The sequence below is a fragment of the Nomascus leucogenys genome, chromosome 12 (assembly GCF_006542625.1).
Source record: "Nomascus leucogenys isolate Asia chromosome 12, Asia_NLE_v1, whole genome shotgun sequence".
NCBI classification, from domain to species: domain Eukaryota; kingdom Metazoa; phylum Chordata; class Mammalia; order Primates; family Hylobatidae; genus Nomascus; species Nomascus leucogenys.
The window spans coordinates 23,215,430-23,240,448 of record NC_044392.1 but is presented as its reverse complement, the minus strand read 5'-3'; the positions used below and the strand labels follow the sequence as shown (position 1 = coordinate 23,240,448).

Genomic DNA, 25,019 nt, shown 5'->3' with positions numbered 1-25,019 from the left:
AGCTGAGGGTGGCACAGAGTTGTATTGAGTCTTGGCTGACAGAGGGAGAAGCAGGAAGTGACACTCTTACCAGGCAGGTGCTGTGCACGCCACAACCAGCCCACGTATGATCTTCCCAACAGCAACAAGACAGGAGTCAGAGGCACCGGCAGCCAGGACAGAGAGGGACCCGGTGGAGCACAAGGAGGGGGCTGCTGTTCTCCAACAGCTGGAGCCTTGTGCGTGGTGTACCGATGGTGGATTTCCCGCAAAGATGCCCGAGGAGTTGGCTCCCGCTACCCACTTAGCGGGAAGCAGGGGATCTCCCAGAGGGCGGCCGCTACCCGCCTGCCCAGCTCTGAAACCCTAACCATCCACCTGTGCTTCATGAGAAGGAGACAGTGAATTCTGCTCTTGCTTCTGCATAGGTACGCATGCATCCCCCCAACCCCAGCCTGTCTTTCCCTCTTGGCTCCCTTTCTTTTTCTCCTTCCCCCAAATCCTTAATTGGAAAGAAAGGAAATTTCCAGATTTTATTTTTATTCTATCCTGACTTACACCCAATTTTTTAATGAGGTCTTCGAATAGGGGTGCAGAGGAAATAGAAATAGAGGTCACAGAGAGAAAGTGATATGGCAAAAAGAGTAAAGTCCTGACCAGTTATCCTCTGAAAGGGCGCTTCTCTCTCTGTCTCTCCCCACCCCATCATTTGCTATTGAAAAGCAACACCGGGCCAGGCCCCATGGCTCATGCCTATAATCCCAGCACTTTGGGAGACTTAAGGCAGGAGGATCACTTGAAGGCAAGAATTTGAGACCAGCCTAGGCAACACAGAGAGACCCTGTCTCTATTAAGGTTGGTTTTTTGTTTGTTTTGTTTTGTTTTTAATTAGCCAGGTGTGGTGGCATGCACCTGTAGTCCCAGCTGCTCAGGAGGCTGAGGCAGGAGAATCACTTGAGCCCAGGAGTTGGAGGTTACAGTGAGCAATGATCACACCACTGCACCCCAGCCTGGGCAACAGAGAGAGGTCCCTGGGGGAAAGACCAAGCCTGAAATATGAATGCGAACACACCATAGTAGCAGAGGAAGGGCTTCTGGTCTGTGCAGGAGGCAGCCCCTATGTTGGGTAATTTCAGCCAAGTGTACAGCATGGCACAGAAGCCCACCCCAAATTCGGGTAGCTTCTGGCCCCACTCCAGGGCTGTGACTGTGGAGCCGCTGGACCATCTCAGGCCAGAAGTGCTTGCGTCGAAGAAGAGGCCAATCCAAGCCGGGGTGCTGGTCATGAGGGAGTAGAGCTTCCACAGGCTACTTGGCTGCAGGTCAACGAGGTCTGTGTAGTGCAGCCGGCAGTGCTGCTGGGCGTCGTACCAGCTCAGCGCCTCCTTCACCAGAACCAAGTCCCTCTCACTGCTCACCAGCTGCAGGACTGGAGCAGGAGAGGCTGTCACAGCACAGCTGTCCCCACCCCAGCCCCTAGTCCTCAAAGAGCTTTCAGCCACACCCCGGTGGGCCTCCCCAGCCTCTTCCTGCCCACTCTGCGCTTTGCTGCTGGCCCACCAGTCATATCCAGCTCTCCCTCCCAGCCTTGGCACAAGCTGTTCTCTTGTTCTCGAAGAGCCGGCCACCTCCTGCAGCTCCCTCAACCCACGATTCCTATTCTCCCATTTCCTCATCTCCCCAGTCCCTTTGCCCAGCTAACTCCTCACCCTTCTGCCCCATCCTTTCCGCAGAAAAGGTGAGGTGCCTTTCCTACGTGCTGCAGTGCAACCTTGTTAGTGCTTGATGACAATAGACAATGCTTGCTGAGTGCCCGCCATGTGCCATCGGCTCAAGGAATTCTTCCAGCTGCCTAAGGTATCACTCTGACTGTTTTACAAATGAAGGAACCAAGTCACAGAGAGTTAAAGAGGCACAGCCAAGGCCACCCAGTGGAAAGGAATACAGCCCAGACTCAAGTACCCTGGGCAGGCTCCCAGCTCCAGGCCCATATCCATGGCAGGGCACTGCCCCTCCATCAGGGGCTCATAACCAGAGCTGCACCTTGGAGTTACCTAGGAAGCTTTTCAAATACACCAATTTCCAGGCCCACCCTAGAGCAAAGATCTGCTGCTGGGACCAGCATCAGGATTTTTTAAAAGCTTTCGGGGAAGAGACCTTTTTGCTTGTCTGTCTGTACCACCTGGTATAGGCAACTTAGGAGCAAAGAATGAGCCTCATTCATCATTATATTCCCAGGGCCCAGCACAATGCCAGCCACAGCACAAGGGCTCAATATATTGAAAAGGAAGGAAGAGAAGGGAAGGAAGGAAGAAAAGAAGGAAGGAAGGGAGGGAGGGAGGGAGGAAGGAAGGAAGCAAGGAAAGAGAAGGAGGAACTAATGAGTAAATCAAACGTCTCCTAGGAGACCACCCCAAGCCCCAAGATCTGTGTTCCTTCCTTCCTTGACTCCACCCTCTTGGTCCCAGTAAATGTGGTTGGTCCAGGGCTGCTCTGTCTGCCCAGGCCCTGCCTGTGGAGGGAGGCAGAGAGGAATGAAGGGCTTGGTGCTAGGACCTTGGGGGTCTGGGCCACAAGGAACCCTTCAAGCTAGATGCCCCTGGAGAGGAGAATGAGACTGGAGAGCTGGGCACAGGCCGTGGCAGGGAAGCCAGGGGCCAGGGCTGAGGAGGAGAACAAGCTCCTCACACCCACCATAGGGGAGGATGCTTCCTGTCACTGAGAAAAGCATTCTGCTTAATGTTTTTAATGACCGGCTGTGGCCCGCATAATTGATTTTAGGACGGTGTCCACCCCTGGCCCCCCAGCTCTGTGCAGGGCGCCCCTCCTGCCGGCCTCTCCAGCCCCACCCTGGAGCTTCTAGTCAGTTCCATGGCCTTGAACTTAGCCCTTCTCTGCTTGCCTGCCAACACCTGGGCCCAAGACCCCTCTACCCTTGGCAGTCCCCACACGCCCCCACTCTGCAGCCAGAGGGCCTAAGACCTGACCACCCACCGCCACGTGGGTCGCAACCATGGGGCCCTGTGCCCTCCCCTCCCACCCGCATCAGCAGCCGCCACCCTCCAAGCCAGGGCTTTTCCTGGCTTTCTTGGTGGCTCCTTCTCCCCCTCAGGCTCACCCACGGCTCCCTTTCTCCGAGAACCCTTGCCGCCCCCGCCCCTGGTCCACAGACCCCCACAACGCCCATCCCTGTCCACACCCCGGTGATGTCCTTCCCTGCATTGCACACGCTTCTGAAGTGACCTGCGTGGCCGTCTGCTTGAGGAATGTCTTAGCCCTGCTAGAATGGAAGCTGCTGGAGCCGCACTGTTTCTGACTGCTGCCTTCTGGGCACTGGCTGAGTACTGTCTGGTTAGGGGCGATGAGGGCGAAGCTCCCTTCCCACCCCTGTTCTGAGGGTTGAAAAGCATTCGTTTCTTTCCACCTTGCCTCCCTCCAACCTGGAAATCTGGGAACTTCAGGGGTGCGCCCCCTTCCCTCAGCCTCAGCCTGGGGAAGCATGGAGCCACGCACCCTCCTCCAGGCCGGGGGGCCTCACCTGCTGCGCAGAAGGAGAGCAGCAGCGCCCGGGACAGCATGGCTGGGCACTGGCTGGGTGATGGCTGGGTGCTGGCTGGGCACGGGACAAGCCCCCGGAGCTGGTGGGGACTGTGGCAGAGACTGCGTCTTACCTTCTGGCCTTTTATTCCTTGCTGTTTACTCTCTTCCTCTTTGCTACCCAAACTGCTGGATTTTACTAAACAAATACTTACCCAGTGCCTGTTGCTGCCAGCAGGGCGTGAGGTTCTGGAGATGCAGCCTGGAGGATGTGGAAGAGATCCCTGTGTGGGGGCTCAGAAAACAGTGTCCCAAAATGAAGGCCCCAGAAGCACAAGTTTTTCTCTGACCTTCTCCTCCCTTCCCGTCTCTCAGCCCCACTCTCCCCAAGGCCAGCCATAGGAACTAGATAGAACCCCTTTTCGCCAAAGCCAGCCATAAAACCTAAAAATATTACTCTAACTTGCCCTTGCCTTGCTGTGTAGAAACTGGCTCTAAAGAAATGATCTGAAGGGATCATCGTTTGACTGTAGGTCATGAAACCCCCATTCCAGAGAGGGTCCTGCTCCATGCCCAGAAGGAAGGACTTCATGCTCAGAGGGGCCAAGAAGAATCCAGACCCACAGGCCTGGCTGGGTTTCCCCACTCAGTCTATTCACATTAGATCAGACCCTTTTTTCCAATCATATTTCTAGACAGCTGCCCACACTTTGTTGAACCTAAGCATAAAAATGAACAATTTCTCCCTCTTTCTTTCGGTCTTCATTCTGAAGGCTCCCAGGGACACATGTTAAATAAATTTGTATGACTTTCCTCCAATTAATCTGCCTTTTGCGAGTTGATTTTTCAGAGCATCTTCAGAGGTCCTCCTGCAACTTAGGAGGAAAGCAACATGGATCTGGTAATTAATAAGCAGATCGGGGAGGGAAGGAACCCATCCTTGAGGCTGGCTGCTGCGGGAGACAGGGAGTAGGGTAGCAGAGGGCAGGGTGAGGCTAGACCCCTTGGGTCCTTAGGGTCAGAGGAGTAAGGGGCAGAAAGGAAGGATGGGGAAGAAGGGGGTGAGGAGGGAGAAGAAGCTGGAAATTGTGGACCAGGCTTTGCTAGAGTCACCCCCTACCCCTCTTCACAGCAACCACATGACATGAGGGAGAGGGCTGTCGTTTTCCCTGGCTCACAGGGGAGAAACCGTGGCTCAGAGAAGTGAAACAGCATGCTCAGGACTACACCGCAGGCAGAGGTGAGACAGTATTCAAGCTTAGGACACTGAAAAACATGAGGTTGGGAGGTGATGGCCCCAGCAAGTTCTGCTTCCGCACGGTCAGAGGCCCCCACGCCCAGTCTAGGCTCTGACTCCAAAATTAAGCACAGGACTGGGCTGGGCACAGTGGCATGCACCTATAGCCCCAGCACTTTGAGAAACCGAGGCGGGAGGGTTGTTTGTGCCCAGGAATTTGAAACCAGCCTAGGCAACACAGTGAGGCTTCATATCTATAAAAATTAAAAATTAGCCGGGCTTGGTGGTGCATGTCTGTAGTCCCAGCTACTCAGCAGGCTGAGACAGGAGGATTGCTTGAGCATGGGAGGTTAAGGCTGCAGTGAGTTGTGATTGTACCACTGTACTCCAGCCTGGGAGACAAGTGGTCTCTAAAATAAATAAATAATTTATTTATTTATAAATAAAATAATAAATAAATAAATAAACAAGTAAAACAAAAATAAAGCACAGGACTGGAGGCCAAGGCACTTTCACTGGGGAACCAAAAACAGCTTGCTTGTGTTCTCTCTCTCTCTCCACAACATCAAACATGCTGTTTAGGCCCAGAGCCCTCTCTGTTGGCCTAAGGGCGAGGACTTTCAGGAACACGGTCTGGAAGGCTCTTTTTTCCTACCCCCCACCCCTTCTCACCCTTCCCTGACGGAAGGGCAAACGGCCCCTCTGAATGGCCAAAAGGGAAAGAGGGGAAAATTGTTAATGCGGCCACAAAAATGTCCTGCCACAGTATTCTCTCGTGCAGCAACGGCCTCAGATAACTTCCTCCCAGAAGCAGGTCCTGCTTGTGCCAGGGCCTCCCAGGATCACTCTCTGGGGACAGAAGAGAACCTGACAATCCTGACCTGGAAGATGCTGCCCTGCCAGTGACCTTTTCATTTGGCCACTCCCCCAGGCGTCTCCCTCAAGTCTCTCCAGGAAGGGCCCTACAGCCTCACCCCAGCTCAGGCCCAGCACTCCCTGAGGGCAGCACTTGGGACTCCAGGCTGAAATTCCACCTGCGTTTCTTTCCTTCCTGACTGTGAGCTCGTTGACAGTAGGGACTGTGCCAAAGTCACAAAGCACTCGCCCCTCCCAAGCCCAACAAAACCTTTCAATAAATGGCAAGCATTGTGGTTATCATTAGTAGCTGTGATGGTTAATATCGAGTGTTGACTTGATTGGATTGCAGGATACAAAGTATTGATCCTGGGTGTGTCTGTGAGGGTGTTGCCAGAGGAGACTGACATTTGAGTCAGCGGAACTGGGAAAGACAGACCCACCCTCAATCTGGGTAGGCAGAATCTAATCAGCTGCCAGCACAGCCAGAATAAATGCAGGCAGAAGAACACGGAAAAACTAGACTGGCTTAGCCTCAACCTACATCGTTCTCCTGTGCTGGATGCTTCCTGCCCTCGAACATCGGACACCAAGTTCTTCAGCTTTGGGATTTGGACTGGCCTCCTTTTTCCTCAGCTTGCAGATGGTCTATTGTGGGACCTCACCTTGTGATCCTGTGAGTCAATACTCCTTAATAAACTCCCCTTTATATATACATCTATCCTATTAGTTCTGTCCCTCTAGAGAGCTCTGACTAATACAGTAGCATTTGCTATTATTATTATCTTTGGATTGCAGCTCCTACGCAGTGCTCTGCCTGGTACATAGAGACCTTCAATACACGAATGAAGGAGATGGCTTGGACGAGACACAGAGGGCCGATGGTGAGAGTAGGGGAAGACAGCCTTGGCATCCAGTGTGTGAGTTACATTGGTGGCTGTGCCAGGAAATCTAGGCAAGGGTCAAAGGAACCAAGAGCGAGGGAGGAGCAGGCTTCCTAAGTGGCCCAGGAACAAACACTTCGTTTGCATGAGCTACAGGAAGCCATATGGTTCAGGGAAACTCCCACCCGCTCTTTTCCTATCCCAGAGCGTGGGAATGTCATTTTTACCCAGGCTCAGGGAATCCTTCTTTATAGACAGACAACTTTCACTTTCCTACAATCCACACCTTTTCTCCCAGAACCACCAGATCTGCATTCCCAGTGTGGGAGCTGCGTTTCCCACAGTGCTTTTGCTAAAGTTTCGGGCCGTGGCCGCAGTACCCCTGCCAATCATCGGAGCAGGCGCGGTGGAAACAGCCCTGCGGCCAGCTTGAGTGATTTTCTCTGAGCTTTGATTCTTCATCTACAAGATGAGAGTCATCATAGCTATTTGACAATGGCATTATGGTATGATGAGGATTCCTTGTCATGAATATGATGCACTTTACAAACTCCAGTGTGCAGGAAACACCTTCTTTTCTAGAGTGGCTGTCTCGTTTTCTACTCCTACCCCAATGTATGATAATCCCAGCTATTCTGCTACCTTGATAACAAGTAAAGCAACTTAGCTTTCACTCTGAGCGCTCACCCTGCCAAGCAAGGAAGAAATTAGAGCCCCTCTTTTTTCAGGGCTGTTCCCCCAACACACACACTCTCTCTTTTACACATACTCACAGACTGTAGAGAAAGAACAAGAGCCTGGGTCTTGCCTTGGGCCTGTCTGCACTGCTCACCACCGAGACACCCGTTTCCAGTCCTTAGGGTCACTTCAGGTCAGCCAGCTCTGCCATGGATGAGCCACCCCATTGACGGAGGATGTTCTGAGAATCTGGGACCCCCACATGGCTGCTCCTCTCTGAGGTCCTACTCCTGCCTAGGGCTTTGGGGAAAAAAACACAAATTCCTACCTAACAAGCTTATCCTGCCTCGTGTCTATAAAGCACTCAATCTCATCCCAGACCCATAGAAGACGCTCAACTAGCCTTCCTTCCATTTCTTCAGAGAAAGGAAGGTTTTCTCCTCTCCCTGTAGGGGGCACTGTGAACTGGAGACCAGGGCTGTGCTCTGAGGGCAGTACGCGGACGGCACCTGTGTCCTCGGAAGGCTCCATCAGCTGCGTGGGTTGAGATCATCCTCAAGGACCGCAGGACCCCCAGCTAGGCTGCACTTTGTTCATTTTGTGGACACTGCCGAGCCACAGGCCATGTCCCATTGGACGGAGGGGCAGCTCTTAGCACCTGCCCACCCTGAAAGGTAGGGTGTCTGCGGTGAGGAGCTCGTTCCCTTTATTCCTGCTCCCTGCTCTGAACTGTTTTATTCAGCTTGTGACCTAAATCTGTTTCCACATCCTCTGTTGTAAGTGTGGGTTGCCGTGCCTGGCAAGGAGGGGCAGTCGGTGTATGTTGACTGAATGAACGGTTGGATAAAAATGATTTACTGCTGATGATTGTGTGGGTTTGGACATGACCTGTGAAGTCGCCTGTGCCTCGTGGGGCCATTTCTGCCCGAGGGAAAAGTTCTGCTCTAAATCCCTATGCTGGCAGGGAAAGCAGGGGAGCAGCTGGGGCAGGTCACTGGGATATTTCTGGAACACTGGGATCCCTTGGCGAGAGCCTCTGTTCTTGGGCGCCCCCTAGGGGCAAACACTCATTACTGGGCAGCCAGACCCGCTTCCTTCAACCTGAAGAGCCCTTTTTGCCGGTGGGGGAGAGGAAGGGTGAACCCTTGCATTCTAAGCTACTGCTGCTTGTATCCTTCATTTATTCCACCGCCTTCCCCCTGTTTAAGTGCTGTTTTAACAGCTAGTCTTAAATAGAAACAATTCTACTTGATTCCTTTACAACTAAATATTGAGTTAATATTATGTACCTAATTTGACTATTTTTCTTCCCATTAGCCTAATACGTATATTATCTCTGATTTTGATCCTCTTACCTTTCAAATTACTAAATTCCTTTTGTTTTATATAACTGTTTTGGTCTTTTCTGTTCTGCTTCGTATAATTTTCTTCAGCAAGTATTTCATACCGATACTTTGGTAGATACATGATTAATTTCCTCTCAATATTTTATTTATTTCAAGTATTCATGGGGGGGGAGGGAGGGAGTGGGTTGGGTACACACCATATGTGATGAGTGCCTCTGAAAAAGCTGGCTTCAGGGACAATGCAGGGACCGCCACACGAGCACCTGTCCCTGAAGCCTCCTCCACCCCCCAACTCCCACCCCAACATACTTCTGAACTGGGTCCAGAGCCCTGGGGGTGGAAGTGGAGCCATTAAAAAAGGGAATCACTGGTACCTCTGCCTACCCTGAGAGATCCTGGGACAGGAGTAAGGACTGGAGGGTATCGTCCCCAAGAACTGGAGGCCTTTGGGGACAATTATGGTTCACAAGGTGCATGTGTCACACCCTTTACATGCTTTGCCTTATTTAATTCTTAGAAATAAAATGTTAAAACCCTATGGGGTAGGTACTGTATAATATCCCATTTTACAAATGAGGAAACAAGTTCAGAGAGGTTAAGAAACCTGCCCAAGGCCATGTAACTGGTATGGCAAGGACCTGGAGTTTAGAGCAGGGCTGTGTGATGTTACAGCCCAGGCTCATTTCCCAAGGCTGCTATTCCAGGGCCCACCTCAGGCCAACTGAGTTATCAGGGGGAAAGGATGGAGTCCCTCCATCTGCACTATGCAGATGGCCCCCCGGCAGTGGGGCATGGCCTGGGAAAGCAGGGATCATGTCTATTTACCCATTTTTTTAAACCACAATTTTACAAATGTCAAGTGGGAAATGCTGTCACGGGGTGCAGCGGTCAACACAGTCCACCCCTCTACTCCCCAAGCAAGGAAGGTGGAGGGTGTGTGCCCCTTGGGGGAGAGTCTGGGGTGCAGGTCAAATGTGCTGGCTGTGTAGCCATGGCTCCCCCATTTAGCTGTGACTTCAGAAAAGTTAACCTCTGAGTTCGAGACCAGCTTGGCCAACAGGGTAAAACCCCATCTCTACTAAAAATACAAAAAGAAATTAGCCAGGCATAGTGGTGGAGTCCTGTAATCCTAGCTACTTGGGAGACTGAGGCAGGAGAATAGCTTGAACCTGGCAGGTGGAAGTTGTAGTGAGTTGAGATCACGCCACTGCACTCCAGCCTGGGTGAAAAGAGTGAAATTCTGTCTCAAATTAAAAAACAAACAAACAAAACAAAACAAAAAAACGGAGAGAGAGATGCTGTTGTCTCCAGCCCAGGCCCAAACCCCTACCAAGAGAATAAGATTCCAACTTTCTGGGCCAATCTTCACATGGACTCAGCTCTGAGGTTCTAATGACCTCAGGGGCAGAACGTTCAAGGGAAGGAGGTAAACCACATATAAAAGAGGCAATGGCCAGGCTGACCCCACCAGATGCCAACCAGCTGTCAGTATCTCCAGGTTCTGAAAAACTTGGCTCAATCTGAGTCATTGCCATGTTTGGTGAGTGGGGCCCAGCATTTGGCATCTCCAGGCTGGAATCAAGTTCAGGTGGCTTCATGGGGCTGGACACAAAGGTTCAGCTGAAGAAGGTTATGGATTCTCAGCCAAGAGGACAGCAGCAGGGCCCACCCCTCAGGAAGGGGCTGGCAAAGCTGAGGCAACTTGATTGGGTCCCAGTGCTACTCAGAGGGCTTAGAACAGCAAGAGAATTGTAGACCAGACCCACATTCTGTGCTGCAGGAGGGAAGAAGACTGTGATGGGGAGGGAGGTTTGCAGGGCCCTCCACAGAATGAGACTGGGTTAGACTGGGACTGGGATAGACTGGAACTATTGCACGGGAAAGCCCTGGACAAACCGGATCATTATTCCAGTCTCTGTCTCAATGCTCCAGCCCACTGGCCATTCAGGTGACACAGAGGTGAGTCCCTTACCCGAATCCTAACTCTTCCAGTTCACATTTGCTAGGAGATTTCATTCTGTTTGAGTGTCCAGTGTAGGTTTCCTCTTTTTTTTTTTTTAATCAGACAGGGTCTCATTCTATAGCCCAGGCTGCAGTGCAGTGGTGTGATCCTAGCTCATTGTAGCCTTGGCCTCCTGGGCTCAAGCGATCCTTCCACCTCAGCCTCTAAAGTAGCTGGGACCACAGGCATGCACCATCACACCCAGCTACTGGCTTCATGGATTTTGGTCCTTGTAAGCTACCTCCCTTTTACCCTAAGAGTGGAAGAAATCGAAATCAAGTTTGCTTATGAGGAGACCTGTTAGAGTGGAATAAGGAAGGTGAAATGTGTCAGGAAAGGATAGCAGAGGTTAGCTGCCTGCCCCATAAGCCTGTCTCCTCTTATTCTTGGGAGAAACCTGGCCATATTTCCCAGCCTCTTTTGCAGTGAGATATGGCCTTGTGATTATATTCCAGCCAAAGGAATGTGAGTGGGAGAGACGAGGGCTATTCTCAGGACTAACCCAAGAAACCCTCCCATCTGAGACGTTCCACTCTCCATGGACCCCGTGTGAAGCATAGTCCCCCAACAAGGCCAGCCCCAAGAGGCTACTGTGCCATTCAGTTTGATTGTTTCAGTGATGGATGGGAATTTGAAGCTGTCAGAGGTGGAGAGGAGGCTATTAGGGGAGGGAATTGCAACTGCAGAGCACCTTCCAGCAGGGAAGCTGAGAGAGACAGGCGTGAAATCATCGCTGTACTCTATTTGGGTTCCATCCAAAGAGGGTAAAGGGAACCGGCTAAGTAAGGAGGCCTCAGGAGCCCTGTCTGGCAGTAGCAGGGAGAGCCTCTGCTGGCTGGCAGTGTTGGCTTTATCTCACACGGCAGGTGCCCTGTGATGGTTGGTTGTGGGAAGAGTAGCGGGTTCCCCTGGGTCTCGGGAGGCCCTGGCAAGCATGTGCCTGTCATGGTGAACTTACAGAGGAGAAGATCCTTCCACAATACATTTGCTCAGACTTTTCACTTGTCATTGGCTGTATTGAAATAGCCAGAGATTTACAACGATCTCTTCAGATTGTTATGTTTTGTTGCTGAAATAGAGGTACTGGGAAGTTCATATGATAAAAACTGGGTATAAGTTTTCCAAAGAAACAACATAATAGGATTATGATTCTAGCCAAGATCTGATACACTATGATAAAAATGATCAGAAATTGCATAGTAATCAGTGTGCCAATGATAAAAGCTATCTCTACCCTGCACGGAGTAAAGCTTTCCTAGGTGTCTATACATCAGTCAAGTAGGTTGACACAGGAATCAATCATGTGAGATCTCTGAAAATGTCATGTGAGAGGTTCTCTTGGGGCTGCGAGCCAGAGATCGTCTCTGGCTGAGGGCAGCCACCCAGATACTGCAGTCCGTTTGGATGTAAACAGCCAGGGCATCCTAAGTGTGAGTCGTCTGGGTCACATGTATTGAGCCGTGTCTGTTTCAGTTTGACTGGACAGCAAAGCCTGTGGGATTCTGGGTCTTGTGAAACGTTCCACCCTAATCAAAGGACTTTAGAACATTGGGCCCCCAGTGCTCAAATAGGCCCCTCGGCACACATGACGTTCTCTTCATGTTCTCTGGGCCTTGACGCGGGGAGTGGCTGGGCCTGGACCTCATCATGGGCCAGACCCAGAATCATAAGAGGCCAAGCTCAGAGGCTTAAGACCATTTTAAAATTCCCCCCAACCCTAGCCTCCCACACAACACTGTATCCATAAAACTGAAAAAAATGCAGGACCCTTGTAAAGAAAATGAAACCCAAATGATAGCAACGTGGAGAACAGAGACAGTTGGCTGCTTCTTTCTGTCTGTTGTGAATAGTCCTTTTTCCCCAAACTCTGATGGAGCAGCAGTGGGCTTGCCCTGGTACAGATAGGTTTTGCTCTGAAGGGAGATTAGGAAAAGCATGTCGGGCATTCTTCAAATAAGAACGTCCTATGGCTTACCTAGAACAAAGTTACACCACAGCAATACCAACACTGCAACACTGCTTCAACCTCGTTTCTCTTGCAGGTACCAAAGCTTCTTAAAAGAATATAAGAATCATGATTCAGGCTGGGCGTGGTGGCTCATGCTTGCAATCCTAGCACTCTGGGAGGCTGAGGTAGGAGGATCCCTTGAGCTCAGGAGTTCGAGACCAGCTTGGGCAACATAGCGAGACCTTGTCTCTACAAAAAATTTTAAAAATTAGCCGGGAGTGGGGTGGCGCATGCCTGTGGTCCCAGCTACACAGGATGCCGAGGCAGGAGAATTGCTTGAGCCCAGGAGTTCGAGACTGCAATGATCCATGATCATACCACTGCACTCCAGCCCGGGAGAAAGAGCAAGATCCTGTCTCTTCATAAATAAATAATCATTATTCAGGTTCACCACATGGATTCCCCCAGCCCCTCCAGAACATATTGATAAAACGATGGTGTGCAATGTTTGAGAGCTCTGTAGTTAAAATTCTGCCCAAGTGATAATACCGTGTGTGCTTGTGTATATATACACAGATAATTTTTTAATTTATAATGCGGTTTTGCATTGAGACCCTGATTTCTCTTAGACCTACTTTCCTAATAGATAAGCCAGTGGGCTCATGTGCTATGCTTGGCTAGAAGGCAGCTCATTTAACAACTGCTCAGCCAAGCAAGGGAAGCTCTGCTGCAGGTCCAGGAGGGCCCCAAGCCAAAATTAGCAGAAGGAGGTAGGGCCCATTTTCATGGGGCTGGGGGATGTTGAGATGGAGTCGGTTGCTTTCACTGTAATTCCCTTGGAGGAAGGGCATTCCTACCACGAGGCCATCAGATCTGGGAGGGCTGAATTAAATGGTCCAAGGAAACTTAAAAGTTCCAGCCGCTCATTTATAAGTGGGGAAAGTGAGGCCTAGGAAGCTGATGACCACCCCCAACTCCCTCTCCTTCCCCTGATGCAGTGGCAGACACATTCGGCTCTGGCTGTGGTGGAGTAAGACCCACAGCTGTCACCAGCGTCGGGGCTGGGAAATCACCACCTAGGAAATGCATCAGAAGTGCTGCAGGTGGCTCCAGAAGTTCCAGCAGCCTCCAGGAAGGATAGTCCCAAGCAGGTGTGTGTAACAGGAGGGTGAGTGTGATCAGTAGTGGCCTGTGTGGGGATGTCATTCACATGCAATTTGCATTAGTTCCTGTACTCCTGTGCTGTCTGTCCTCAGATGTCCATGCTGGCCTTTTCTGTGCAACTAGCAGTTGAAATGAGAGGGAAGAAGGAAGTGAATGCCCAGTGATAAGAGGAAAAGAGAAATCAATTTCACCAACCCAGATCCCCAGCGATTTTTTATCCCATGGGGTGCCATATTCCTCTGACTGTCTACTTTAGCACAAACTATGGCTACTACCCTCAGAATGGCCTTTTCTTTATATTCTTCTTTATTTGCCCCCAAAGCTTCTTATCTTTAGCTTCTTGTCCCAACCCTCTTCCAGGATGATAGAAGAACTAGGAAAAGAGAATTTTTAGGTGGGCAGGGGTCTGGGGGTGGTTGTGGGACAGGGGCAGTGTGAGGTCAGAGGCATCAGAAACCATCCTGCTGAGATTGGCTACCCCACCTCATACAGAGTAACTCAGGTTAAGTAAGACGGTGCATGCACGTTGAACCAGAGAGACTTCATGGCATCCTCCAACCCAAGGTGGCTTCCAGTCCGAGGTGGGGTCCATTCGCGTGAGGAGTGCACAGCAGAGGACATGGGCTGTGCGCTCAGAGGAGGAGCTGGCTGTCCCTGGAGGATGTCCCTCTGAGTCAGTAGGTGAGTCCTGCTGCAGAAGGAGCCACTGCTTCTGACGTGTGCTTTGCACTTTGGCCGTAGCAGGCCGTGGTCCTCCTCAGTGTGGACTTTCCTTCTGCTGCAAGAGGGAGGCCTGGTGGGACTCTGAAACCTGGCCTGAGCCCCTCATCTCAGTGGCCAAAGCCCCCCAGGCCTGAAGCTGTGGTGACACCCTGGACCACCATGTGGGTCCTGGCATTGTGACCTCAGCTGTTCCGTACACAAAGGGGTGGTCGCCCTGCCCTCACCTTGACCTGTAAGTTGCCTAGGACAGTGGCCTGGTCCTGGGGGCTGTTGTGGGGAGTTGAAGAACACCCTGGCCTCCTCCATCATGTTGGCCAAGAGGGCAGAATTGAAGAAAACACATCTGGTAAAAGAGACATTGCTGGACAATGTGGGTCGTCTCTGAGCGCCTACTGAATGGAGATGGTGGCGGGGCAGGGGATACAGAGAACGCTCCCATGAATCTCTGATTTTTCTTTCTCTGTGCTGAGCATAAAGCAGCCTCTCAGTCTGGAAGGGGTGTGAGATTAATCCCTGGCCTTGGGGTGGGACGGAAAGAGGCCTCTGCTGCCTCCCTCTGGGGATGAGGAGCACTGCCGAGGGAGCACTCCCTACTCTAAGACCACTCACGGTTCCATGGCCCATGCCAGGCCTGCCAGGCCCGCATCTAACCAGCAGGGCTAAGGCTCAGAATAACCTTATTCGATAAATATAATCATCACCTTGATTTTATAGATGAGGAAATGGGGGCTCAGAGAGGCTAAGCAACTCACCCAAAATGACAGAGCTAGTAGAGAGGTCAGCTGAGATTAGAGTGCAAATCCGCCTATGGCCAAAGCCCTTGCTATGGAAACAACACTTCCGGGACTTGCTTCTAGTTATCGTAAAGTGCTTTCTCCACGCTGGCCCCTCCAGCAGGGAGAGGGCTGCCTGCCAAATAGGTGGACACACGCCCATAGGAAGAGGACAGCACGACAAGATGTGAGTTGTCAGGAATCGGACCCGGGTGCTGCGGGGTCTGTGAGTCTGAGCTCAAGCCAGTTGGACAGGCAGGGTTGCATGGTTGTGGGGGGCGGGGGGCAGGGTTCCCGTGCAAGGGCCAGATGTTCTCCTCCCCAATCCTGAGGCCCGCCAGCCTGAATCCCAGCCTCCTCTTTTTGCAGAGCAAGAACTACAAGGCAGTTTGCCTAGAATCGAAGCCAGAGCCGACCAAAGTAAGAAGCTCTTTTGAGGCCATGCCAGCAGCCAGGCCTGAGATCCATGGGGAAGGGACCTGGAGTCAGGGGTCATTTGCTGATCCTAGTGGCCAAGATTTGTCTCAGGTGCTGGGGGATGCACTGAGAGTTCTTGCTCTCATAGAACTTCACACTGTAAGCAATCAGATACGTAAACGAACAAGGACTCATTCAGCAGCGTTACCTGCTCCGCTGGGAATCAAGACAGGGAGACATGGCTGAGTGGCTGCCGCAGAGCAGGTGGCAGGGAAAGGCCTTCCTTTGAGCTGAGAGCTGAAGGATGACACTCTGGCCTTGCAAAGGCAGAGTAAGAGTCTTCTAGGCAGAGGAGGCAGCATGCACTGAGGCCCAAGGTGGGAATGAGCCTGGCTGTTCAAGGGACAAAAGGAGCTGAGGCCCCATGGGCCAGCAGGGGAGCGGGATGAGATGAACTGAAAGAGGGAGGAGGATGGAGGAACCTTCTGCACAGGTGGGGCCACCAGCTTTCCTCTTGCCCTAGCCCTAAGGGAGGAACAGAAACACAGGAGGATCTCTTCTGCCTCTGCACTTCCACCTCCCATCTGCAATTCCCAAAAGTCTGTGTTCCTGTTTCAATCCACAGACATTTGATTACAAAGCAGTTAAACAAGAAGGGCGGTTTACCAAAGCAGGAGTGACACAGGACCTAAAGGTGAGTGCATGAACTCAGAGGCATGTCTATATTCCAAACCATTTGAGTGTAAGTTTTCCCCAAATCCTCAGTGCCTGTTTCCTAAATACAAGAATATCCTCTTACATAGGCACAGTGCAATTATCAAAATCCAGAAGTTAACACACAGGCAACACTCATCTATAGCCCTTGTTCTAATTTCACCAGTTGTCTCATGCATGTATTTCATAACAACAGAAAGGAGACGTTTTCTGGTCTAGGGTCTGATCCAGGATCACACATTGCCTCGAATTACCAGGTGTCTTTTCTATAATCTGGAACGGAACAGTTCTTTGTCTTTGGGGACACTGACATTTATTTATTTTTATTTTATTTTTTGAGACAAGGTCTCCCTCTGTCGCCCAGGCTGGAATGTAGTGGCGCGATCTAGGCTCACTGCAACCTCCAACTCCCAGGTTCAAGCAATTCTCCTGCCTCAGCCTCCCGAGTATCTGGGACTATAGGCACGCACCACCACGCCCGGCTAATTTTTGTATTTTTAGTAGACACAGGCTTTCACCATATTGGTTTCGAACTCCTGACCTCAGCTGATCTGTCCGCCTTGGCCTCCCGAAGTGCTGGGATTACAGGTTTGAGCCACTGTACCTGGTCTGGGCACATTGACATTTTTACAGATTACAGATCACTTATGTTGTGGGATAACCCTCAATTTGGCTTTGTCTGTTGGATTCCTCATGATGAGATTCAGGCTGTGCATTTTTTGGCAGAGATACATGATGCCTGTAGGTCCCACTGTCTTATAGTCTTTTTAAAACATTAATTAATTAATTAATTTTGAGATGGGGGTGGGGGGTCTCGCTATGTCACCCAGGCTGGTTTCAAACTCCTTGTTTCAAGCGATCCTCCCGCCTTGGCCTCCCAAAGTGCTGGGATTACAGGTGTGAGCCAGTGCACCTGGTCTATCCCATTGTCTCAACAACATCCTTTCTTTCCTCCCTATTGGAAGCTTTTCTCTGACAGTGCCCTAGGATCTTTCCTTTCCTCCTGTTGATGGTTTCCCCTCCATCCTAGATATTTCTTTCCTCCTTCTCTTCTCCATTTTATTTCCTCAGAATGAACTCAGGGAAGTGAGAGAAGAGCTCAAGGAGAAAATGGAGGAGATAAAACAGGTAACAAGATGAGGCCTTCCATATCATGGAGGAAAAGTGTAGCTTCAGGAAAAATGCAATGCTTAAGTTTGAATAGTGAAGGAAAGCAGGAATTGCATGGAAAAATGTAACTCAGTCCTAATACCCAGAGCACTTCAGTATTAGGTTATTCACTTCTTACTTGTTTGATGCCTAAACCCAGTTTTACTCCCTAAAGTGTCTCTTTGATAAGGGTGGGTGATGTCACCTTAGTGATGAAGCTGAGTGAGAGGGGCTGATTTGGAATTCGAATTTAGGGGAAGTCAGGGACCAACCCCATCTTCCTTATTCGCCTCCCCTGAGCAAGTTGCAAAGCAGGAAAGCTCTCATTTCTATGATACAACCAACCAATCACCTGTGGCATCCTTAGGAAAAAAGCGAATAATCAAGCAAGAAAGTGTAATTGAAGCTGTGGTCCAAGCTCCATACGCAGCCTTGCAGTAGCCAGATCTAAGCCGTGCCAAGGCTGGTGGTTGTGGTGACTTGATGGTGCTTGCACCCTCGTCCCTTCACAGACTCCTTGAGAAGAAAGTGGCTCTAACAGGCCATTATTAGTCCATGCCAGAGGAGCAGATGCTGCCCTTTGCTTAAAATGCCCCAAAGATGCCACAACTAACCTCAATAACATGCTGTGTGCTTTGTCAAGCCATGCCTTTCTTCCCTGTTAGATAAAGGAGCTAATGGACAAGGATTTTGATAAACTTCACGAATTTGTGAAAATCATGAAGGTAAGCATTACTTGAGTGCCTTCCACAGGCCAGTACCATACTGGAAACTGTGGAAGAAACACCAGCAGACCCTGCCCTCCAGGAGCTTATTATCTACTAGTAGTCCCAAATTCCATTGCAAGAAAGAATTGCAAGCCAAATAATTAATTCGTTGTTTGCTAGTTAGGGGCTTAGAGGTGTGAGAAATTAATGCGGGTTGGAGTAAGCAGCGAAGTCCATACAGAGAAAGTGAGTCTCAAGTTGAGTCTTGAAGACTGCATCGGCAGCTTAATGCAAATCTCATCAAGAGCCCAGTAAGATTCTTTCTTAACTCAAAAAATTACTAGGATGATCTAGATTCTAGAGCAGTGATTGACAACATGTGGTGTGTTTCAGAATCGCCCGGAACACTAATAAAACAGAGCCTGGGCTCATGTTCAGATGGTGCCTGGGCCCTTGTAGTTTAGACAAGTTCCCAGGGGAAAGATTGAGAGGCATAAACTGGCAAAGGCAAATAGCTACCCATTTTTCAAGTGTTGTAAGGGGACATTAGCCTTACCAGATACTAAAATTCACGATAAAAACAAAGTTATTAAATCAGGATAATCAAGGATAATCAAACACATGAATGAAATCAGATAGATAACGCCTCAACAGCCTCTCTGCCTGGGATGTAATGAGAATCAGTTGTGAGAATGTTAAAACTCCATTTACTTAGACCCTTTCCCAGGGAAACTGAATACAAATCTCCAGGGTGGGCCGGAGTTGCTTAAATCTCCGTTTTGATTCAGATGTTTGCCTGTGGATGAGAACCAGGTCCTAAACACTTTAGCAGCAGTTACTAACCGTGGCTGCACATTAGAATCACCTGGAAAGCCTTTCCCCTACACTCTCCCCATCCAGGCTACACCTCATAACGGTTAAGTCAGAAGCTCTTAGAATGAGGTCCAGATGCCAGTGGTTTTTAGTTGCCCAGGTGATTCCAGTGTATACTCAAGGTTGAGAACCACAGCTCTATAGAATTTATCTATGATAAAGGTGATTTTTTGATGTCCTTGAGAAGGAAAGGATTAGGTAGTAATATTAGAAACATTGCTTGACTATATGAAGAAAAAACTTAAGCCAGTTAACACTGTAAAGTTAAATAGTCTATGAAGTGATTTTAAATAATAAAAACCAATAAGAAGAAATGTTAAGTAAATATGTAAATAGAAGTTCTAAATATAAATACAATGGAAGAAGTTACACAGGAAATATTGATGTATTTAACTATGTAAGATTTTTTAAAAAGAATTATGACAGAAAAATCACTTACATTTACAGAATTATAAAAGCAGTTTGGGGGAACATTTTTCCACAAATATAAGCACAGAAAAAAGGTTTTTATCCATAACATATAAAGTTCACATAAATCAATAAGAACTAAGTAGGAAAATAGACAAGAGTGTGAATAGGCAATCCACAGAAGAGAATATTACTAAAAAGCAATAAACATATTAACAAAGACCTGACCTCATAATTAAATACATGCAAATGAACAATCAATTATTGTTACACTCAAGCAAAATTTTAATTTATGACAATTATAGTATAAGACATAAATGCTCTTATACTGTTGATTAGAGTGCAAATTTGTACAAAACTGGAATGTTGTTAGACAATAGATATAAAAAAATCAACCTCTTGATTTATCAATTTCACTTCTCAGAATTTAACCTATGAGAATAATCAGAAATGCCATCATGGGTATACATAAAAATATGTTCATGACAGGATTATTTGTAATAATAAAAATTTGGAAACAACCTCAATTTTCAACAGTAGGGGAATGGCCAAATAAATTATGAAATATTTATATAACAAAAGTTAGGAACTATTAAAGACAATGTTTAGAAAGAATATTTATAATAAGCACTAAAAAAGCAAGATACAAGTAATATACATAGGCTGATCTCAGCTAGGTTAAAAAAAATAAGTAAATATATAGACAAAAGACTGGAAAGAAATATACCAAAGGGGTTCATAGCAGTTATTTCTGGATGAGAATATTCATACTTTTATATCCCTCTGTATTGTCCAAATTTTCTACAAAGGGCATGCATTAATTATTTCTCTGTTAAAATCCAAACAAAGTAAGTGTTTTGTTGGTGGGGAGGCTGGGTATGGAAAGGCACAAAGGAGGTGATTTCAGGCAGGGGAACAGCTTAAGCAGGGCAGGAGGCAGGAGGAGCATGTTGTATATGGTGGTCAGAACGGGGATCAGTCATGAAGTGTAGGACCACTGGGGGAAACTGTGAGGGAAAAAAAAATGACTGGGCACAAAGGCTGTAGGTAATGATGGCTTTCGAAAGACATGCGGACAAGCTAGGACTTGGTTCTGTGAGCAGCAAGAGGCCTCTGGAGATTCTTAATCAAAGAACATTCTGGGAGGAGCACTTCAAAAAGCTTAGCCCGGCAGGTGTTTGTTTGCAAGGTGGCCTGGGTGGGGCCTGGGGAGCAGGTGGAGATGTCTGGCAGCGGGAACACCACAGCTGGACCAGGTGTAGGGAAAGAAGGACAAGATAAATCTGAAAGATGCACTGAAGGAAAAATAACAGTTCCTGGTGACTGATTCAATATGGAGACTGAAGTCTCGAGAGGCAAGCGTCCGTGATAACACCAAATCTTAATCTGGATGATTTAAAGAAAGTGGTGACAATGACAATGACGGTGGGGCGATAGAGCTAGCTTGGGAAAATGAAATCAGCTTGGCACATGATGATTTGGAAGGGGTACGTGTTGGTGAAATGTGTAAGAATATGGGAGATTTTGACTCTGATGTTTTGGACCTAGGAGACATTGACTTCAAGGATATTTTGACTCTATGAATACAAATATTTTATTCAAATTTGTACTAACATTTAAAAATGCTTTTCAAGAAGGTATTTTATGAAATCATCTCTATGCAGACAGTGTAATTTCTTAATCAATTTTCTATAGTACATCAATTAAGCTGTACCAAATCTTTCATTTTTAATGAAAATTATTTTATTGGAATAAATTGTTTTTATTTCTCTTTTATGACAACCCAAACCTGTTTTTCTCTGTAACAAATATTGTCAGTTATAGCTTCTACCATCTTAGAATTTTTTTCATGTCCAGTATTTCCATTCAGTTTACCCAGGTCACATTTTATAGATCAAAACTTTGTCAAGATTTTATTATTCTTTCTGTTCTGAGTGAATAATACATGTGATGTATCCCTTTAGCTGCTGTCAGTTTTACTTGTTGTTGACCATCTTTGCCAGGAATTAGGTAAAAGATGAAGCAAACACAAATACGCAGGATCTGGGTGCATGGCAAGGGTCAAAACATTGCAGTCAAAGTGTCTTTGGGGTCACAAGATTGGTCTTCTTGGTTCCATCATTTTATAGGCATCAAACCAAGGCAAGCATTGGTTTTATCCAAAGTGTGAGATCAGGTAAAACAGTAGCTGGCCTCTGGCTCACCCAGAGACTTCGGAAAAGTCCCCTAATGTCTCTGCCTGTGCTTTCGTCTCATCGGGGAAGGGGGATGAGGAAGGGGAGAAGCTGTACATGTCACGGACACTCCAAAAGCCACCTCACCCAAGTCCAGCGAGGATTCTTGAGGAAGTAAGACGCAGAATGGTTTGCAGAGAGGCGGGAGGAAGGTATTTCCAAAGTCCTTCAAAATGAAGATGCTAGTTCTGAATTCTCTCTTGAAGGAAATGCAGAAAGATATGGATGAGAAGATGGACATTTTAATAAATACACAGAAGAACTATAAGCTGTAAGTGTAACCTGCACTTGTCTCTCCTCATCTCTAAAGATTCTGCTCCCTTCCCTTCGTTGGATCCCTTTGGGGTTCAGAGGACACCCAGACTCTTGGAGGAGTTGTCTTTGCTCCTACTGCCCCTGTGACTTGGAGTCAAGGCCTTCCACAGCCACCCGTGTACTGGTTATCTCCTTGTCATGTTGGAAAATGTCTCCCCAACTCTCTGCCCCTCCCTGGCCCTCCTCCCCCAGTCCCCTTAGAAGAGCGCCAAAGGAACAGCAGGAACTCAGGCTGATGGGAAAGACTCACGGAGAACCACAGCTCAGGCCCAAGCAAATGGATGGAGCCGGTGGAGCCGATGGAGCACCCTGTGCTCTTCACAAGAAGACGATGGCACCACAAAAAACAAAACAGGGCTCACTGGATCCCCTTCATCAGTGCGGGACCTGCTGCGTAAGTGAAGCCCTGCCCGAGCCCAGCACTGGTGCCAGAGCCCTGGCTCCTGCTCCCTGATGACTTCCCCGAGCTTGTGCTGTATCATAGTGAAGGGACAGGTCCGCCCGCTGCTGACTTCTGGGTGCCGCCCGAGCCTGCGCCCTCCCTGACCTGCCTTGCCTTCTAGGCCTGTGGAGCCTCCTTAGCTGTGCCCATGCAGGACTTGACCCTGGATGCGCCTACCCGCCAGCTCCACCCTCTTATTCTGTCCTTCCCTTTAGCAAGGGCAGATGAAGTGCCTAGCAGGCTGCCTTTCTTGGACCAGGGGAAATTGATCTTTCTTGTGCCGTTTCTGTCCTCTGCAGGAGAAATGTTTCTTGTGTGCTCTAAAGAACAACTACAGTCACGGGTAGGTAGATCCATACAAGATGTGCCTTTTCTCGGTCAGGTGCCTTGTTGTCCCCAAGGCCATGTTCTCCCAGCCGCATTCATATCACACTCCTCCTGAGGTTGTGCTGGGAGTAGGGACTGTTAGCAGACGCTGCCACCCAGCACGCTCAGTCGTAGAGGATGTGGCACCAGGAAGGAGGACTTGGGTCACCCAGCCCAGAGGCTACTGCCCGGGGCTCCCACGGTGGGGAGGGTGCACCACCAGCGGCGGAACTGACCTTGCCTCAGGTCCTGCCCTTTCTCCCCATCCAGCGGGAAATATTCACACCAGGTCTGGGCACCCTTTTCACCCTTGGCTTCTGGAGCTGCCCGCTGATTTATCTGTACCTCAACCCCGGTGACATCAGATATGTGTTTCCAACCTAGCGCAGCTGCAGAACCTACCAGCAGTTCCGGTTCATCACCTCCCAGCTCCTTAAGATGCATAGTCAGGGCTTCTTGTCCTCTTAAATACCACCCCGACCCCAGGCCTCCATTGGAGATTAAAAACCTTCATTCAAAGCCAAAGGGGATGTCATGGTTTTGAGTACCAGTCCAAAACTTGAGTGTGTGGAGGTCGATTCTTTTTGGTTCTATATCAGTGTATTTCAGACTCCAGCCCTTCCCCCTGCTTCCTGATGGATTGGTGGGAAATTCCATCTTAGTCATCTTAGGGTCCTCCCAACCACCACCTCCCTCCATTCCACCTGGGTCTGCAAAGGTCCCAGGTCAGAGCATGGGGAGGGCCCCTGATGATAGCGGACATCAGTCTGTGTGGTCTCAAGAGAGACCTTGCTGCCTGGCCCGCCCGCTCCCTCCACGTAATCAGCTTCTACCTGTGCGTGGGGCCCAGGTGTCTTGGGTGATGCAGGGAACCCCTCGGCCTCGAGTTCTGCCTGCACCGCACCCCTCTGAGGTCTTGTCACCAAGCAGGACTCAGGTCCCTGCTGCTCATAGGAACTGGGTAGCTTTCTTGGGTTCTGGGGATCCACCCTTCTCACCCCCTTGAAGGTTTCCTCTCCCTCCCTCCACCCCCAAAGGGAACATTCCTTCAGAGCCCTCAGGCCTTTACAAAGGTGGAGAGGAGCCAGTGACCACCCAACCTTCTGTGGGCCACGCTGTGCCTGCCTCAAAGTCCCAGACTGAGGGAAGGTGAAACTTAACTGCCAGCTTGAAATGAGAGTAAAGAAGACACAGAGCAAACGGTGTTTCAGAAATTGTCCTGCCCTCGGTGTGATTCTTTGGCTTCAATTTGAAGGAGGAGGAATGATGGGATCTCATATTTTATTTCACACCAGTTCCTCCTTGTTTCATCTCTTTGCTAAGCTGGCTGCTTCTACCATCTAATAAATAATTGGCCAAGTTCTTTTTTTTGGAATTTTATTATTATGGTTAATTTTGTGGGTTCATAGTAGGTGTATATATTTATGGGGTACATGAGATGTTTTGACAAAGGTATGCAAGGTGAAATAAGCAAGCCATGGAGAATGGGGTATCCATCCCTTCAAGCATTTATCCTTTGAGTTACAAACAATCCAATTACGCTCTAAGTTATTTGAAAATGTACAGTTATTGACTGTAGTCACCCTGTTGTGCTATCAAATAGTAGGTCTTACTTATTCTATTTTTGTACCCCTTAACCATCCCTACCGGCCCCAAGCCCCCAACTACCCTTCCCAGCCTCTGGTAACCATTCTTCTACTCTATATCCATGAGTTTCATTGTTTTCATTTTTAGATCCCACAAATAAGTGAGAACATGTGATGTTTGTCTTTCTGTGCCTGGCTCATTTCACTAAACATAATGATTTCCAGTTCCATCCACATTGTTGCAAATGACAGGAGTTCTTTCTTTTTATGGCTGAGTAGTACTCAATTGTGTGTGTGTACGATATTTTCCTCATTCATCTGTTGATGACACTTAGGTTGCTTCCGAATCTTGGCTATTGTGAACAGTGATGCAACAAATGTGAGAGTGCAGATATCTCTTCAATATGCTGATTTTCTTTCTTGTAGGTATATATGCAGCAGTGGGACTGCTGGATCTATAGTAGCTCAATTTTTAGTTTTTTGAGGAGCAACCTCCAAACTGTTCTCCATAGTGGCTGTACTAATTTACATTCCCACCAACAGTGTACAAAGATTCCCTTTTCTCCGGGTCAAGTTCTTAATGGCTGCAAATTAATGAGCAATGTATTTGGTGCTTCAGATAAACATTTAAAAAACAAAACTCAAAACACATGCAGGCCTTGTTTGCAAGGAGCTTATAGCT

At 48.7% G+C, this 25,019-nt stretch overlaps 2 protein-coding genes across 3 annotated transcripts; one reads left to right on the top strand and one right to left on the bottom strand.

Annotated features, from left to right (window-relative positions):
* Nucleotides 1–504: 504 nt before the first annotated feature.
* LOC100586008 (putative C-type lectin domain family 20 member A) lies at nucleotides 505–1,655 on the bottom strand. Its single transcript, XM_003258938.3, has one exon. The coding sequence runs from the start codon at nucleotides 1,653–1,655 to the stop codon at nucleotides 954–956; it is 702 nt and encodes a 233-aa protein (XP_003258986.2). The 3' UTR covers nucleotides 505–953.
* Nucleotides 1,656–14,548: 12,893 nt separating this feature from the next.
* TEX35 (testis expressed 35) lies at nucleotides 14,549–24,113 on the top strand. Of its 2 annotated transcripts, none has more exons than XM_003258939.4 (9): nucleotides 14,549–14,699; nucleotides 15,496–15,546; nucleotides 16,169–16,237; nucleotides 17,329–17,385; nucleotides 18,072–18,131; nucleotides 21,835–21,899; nucleotides 22,136–22,337; nucleotides 22,685–22,728; nucleotides 23,789–24,113. In XM_003258939.4, exons 1-9 carry the CDS (start codon nucleotides 14,661–14,663, stop codon nucleotides 23,892–23,894), a joined length of 693 nt encoding a protein of 230 aa, XP_003258987.1. In that variant the 5' UTR covers nucleotides 14,549–14,660; the 3' UTR covers nucleotides 23,895–24,113. The 2 variants fall into 2 exon arrangements, with proteins under 2 accessions (XP_003258987.1, XP_012366506.2); XM_012511052.2 differs by having other exon boundaries at nucleotides 14,661–14,699; nucleotides 22,685–22,722; nucleotides 23,784–23,904.
* The last annotated feature ends 906 nt before the right edge of the window (nucleotides 24,114–25,019 follow it).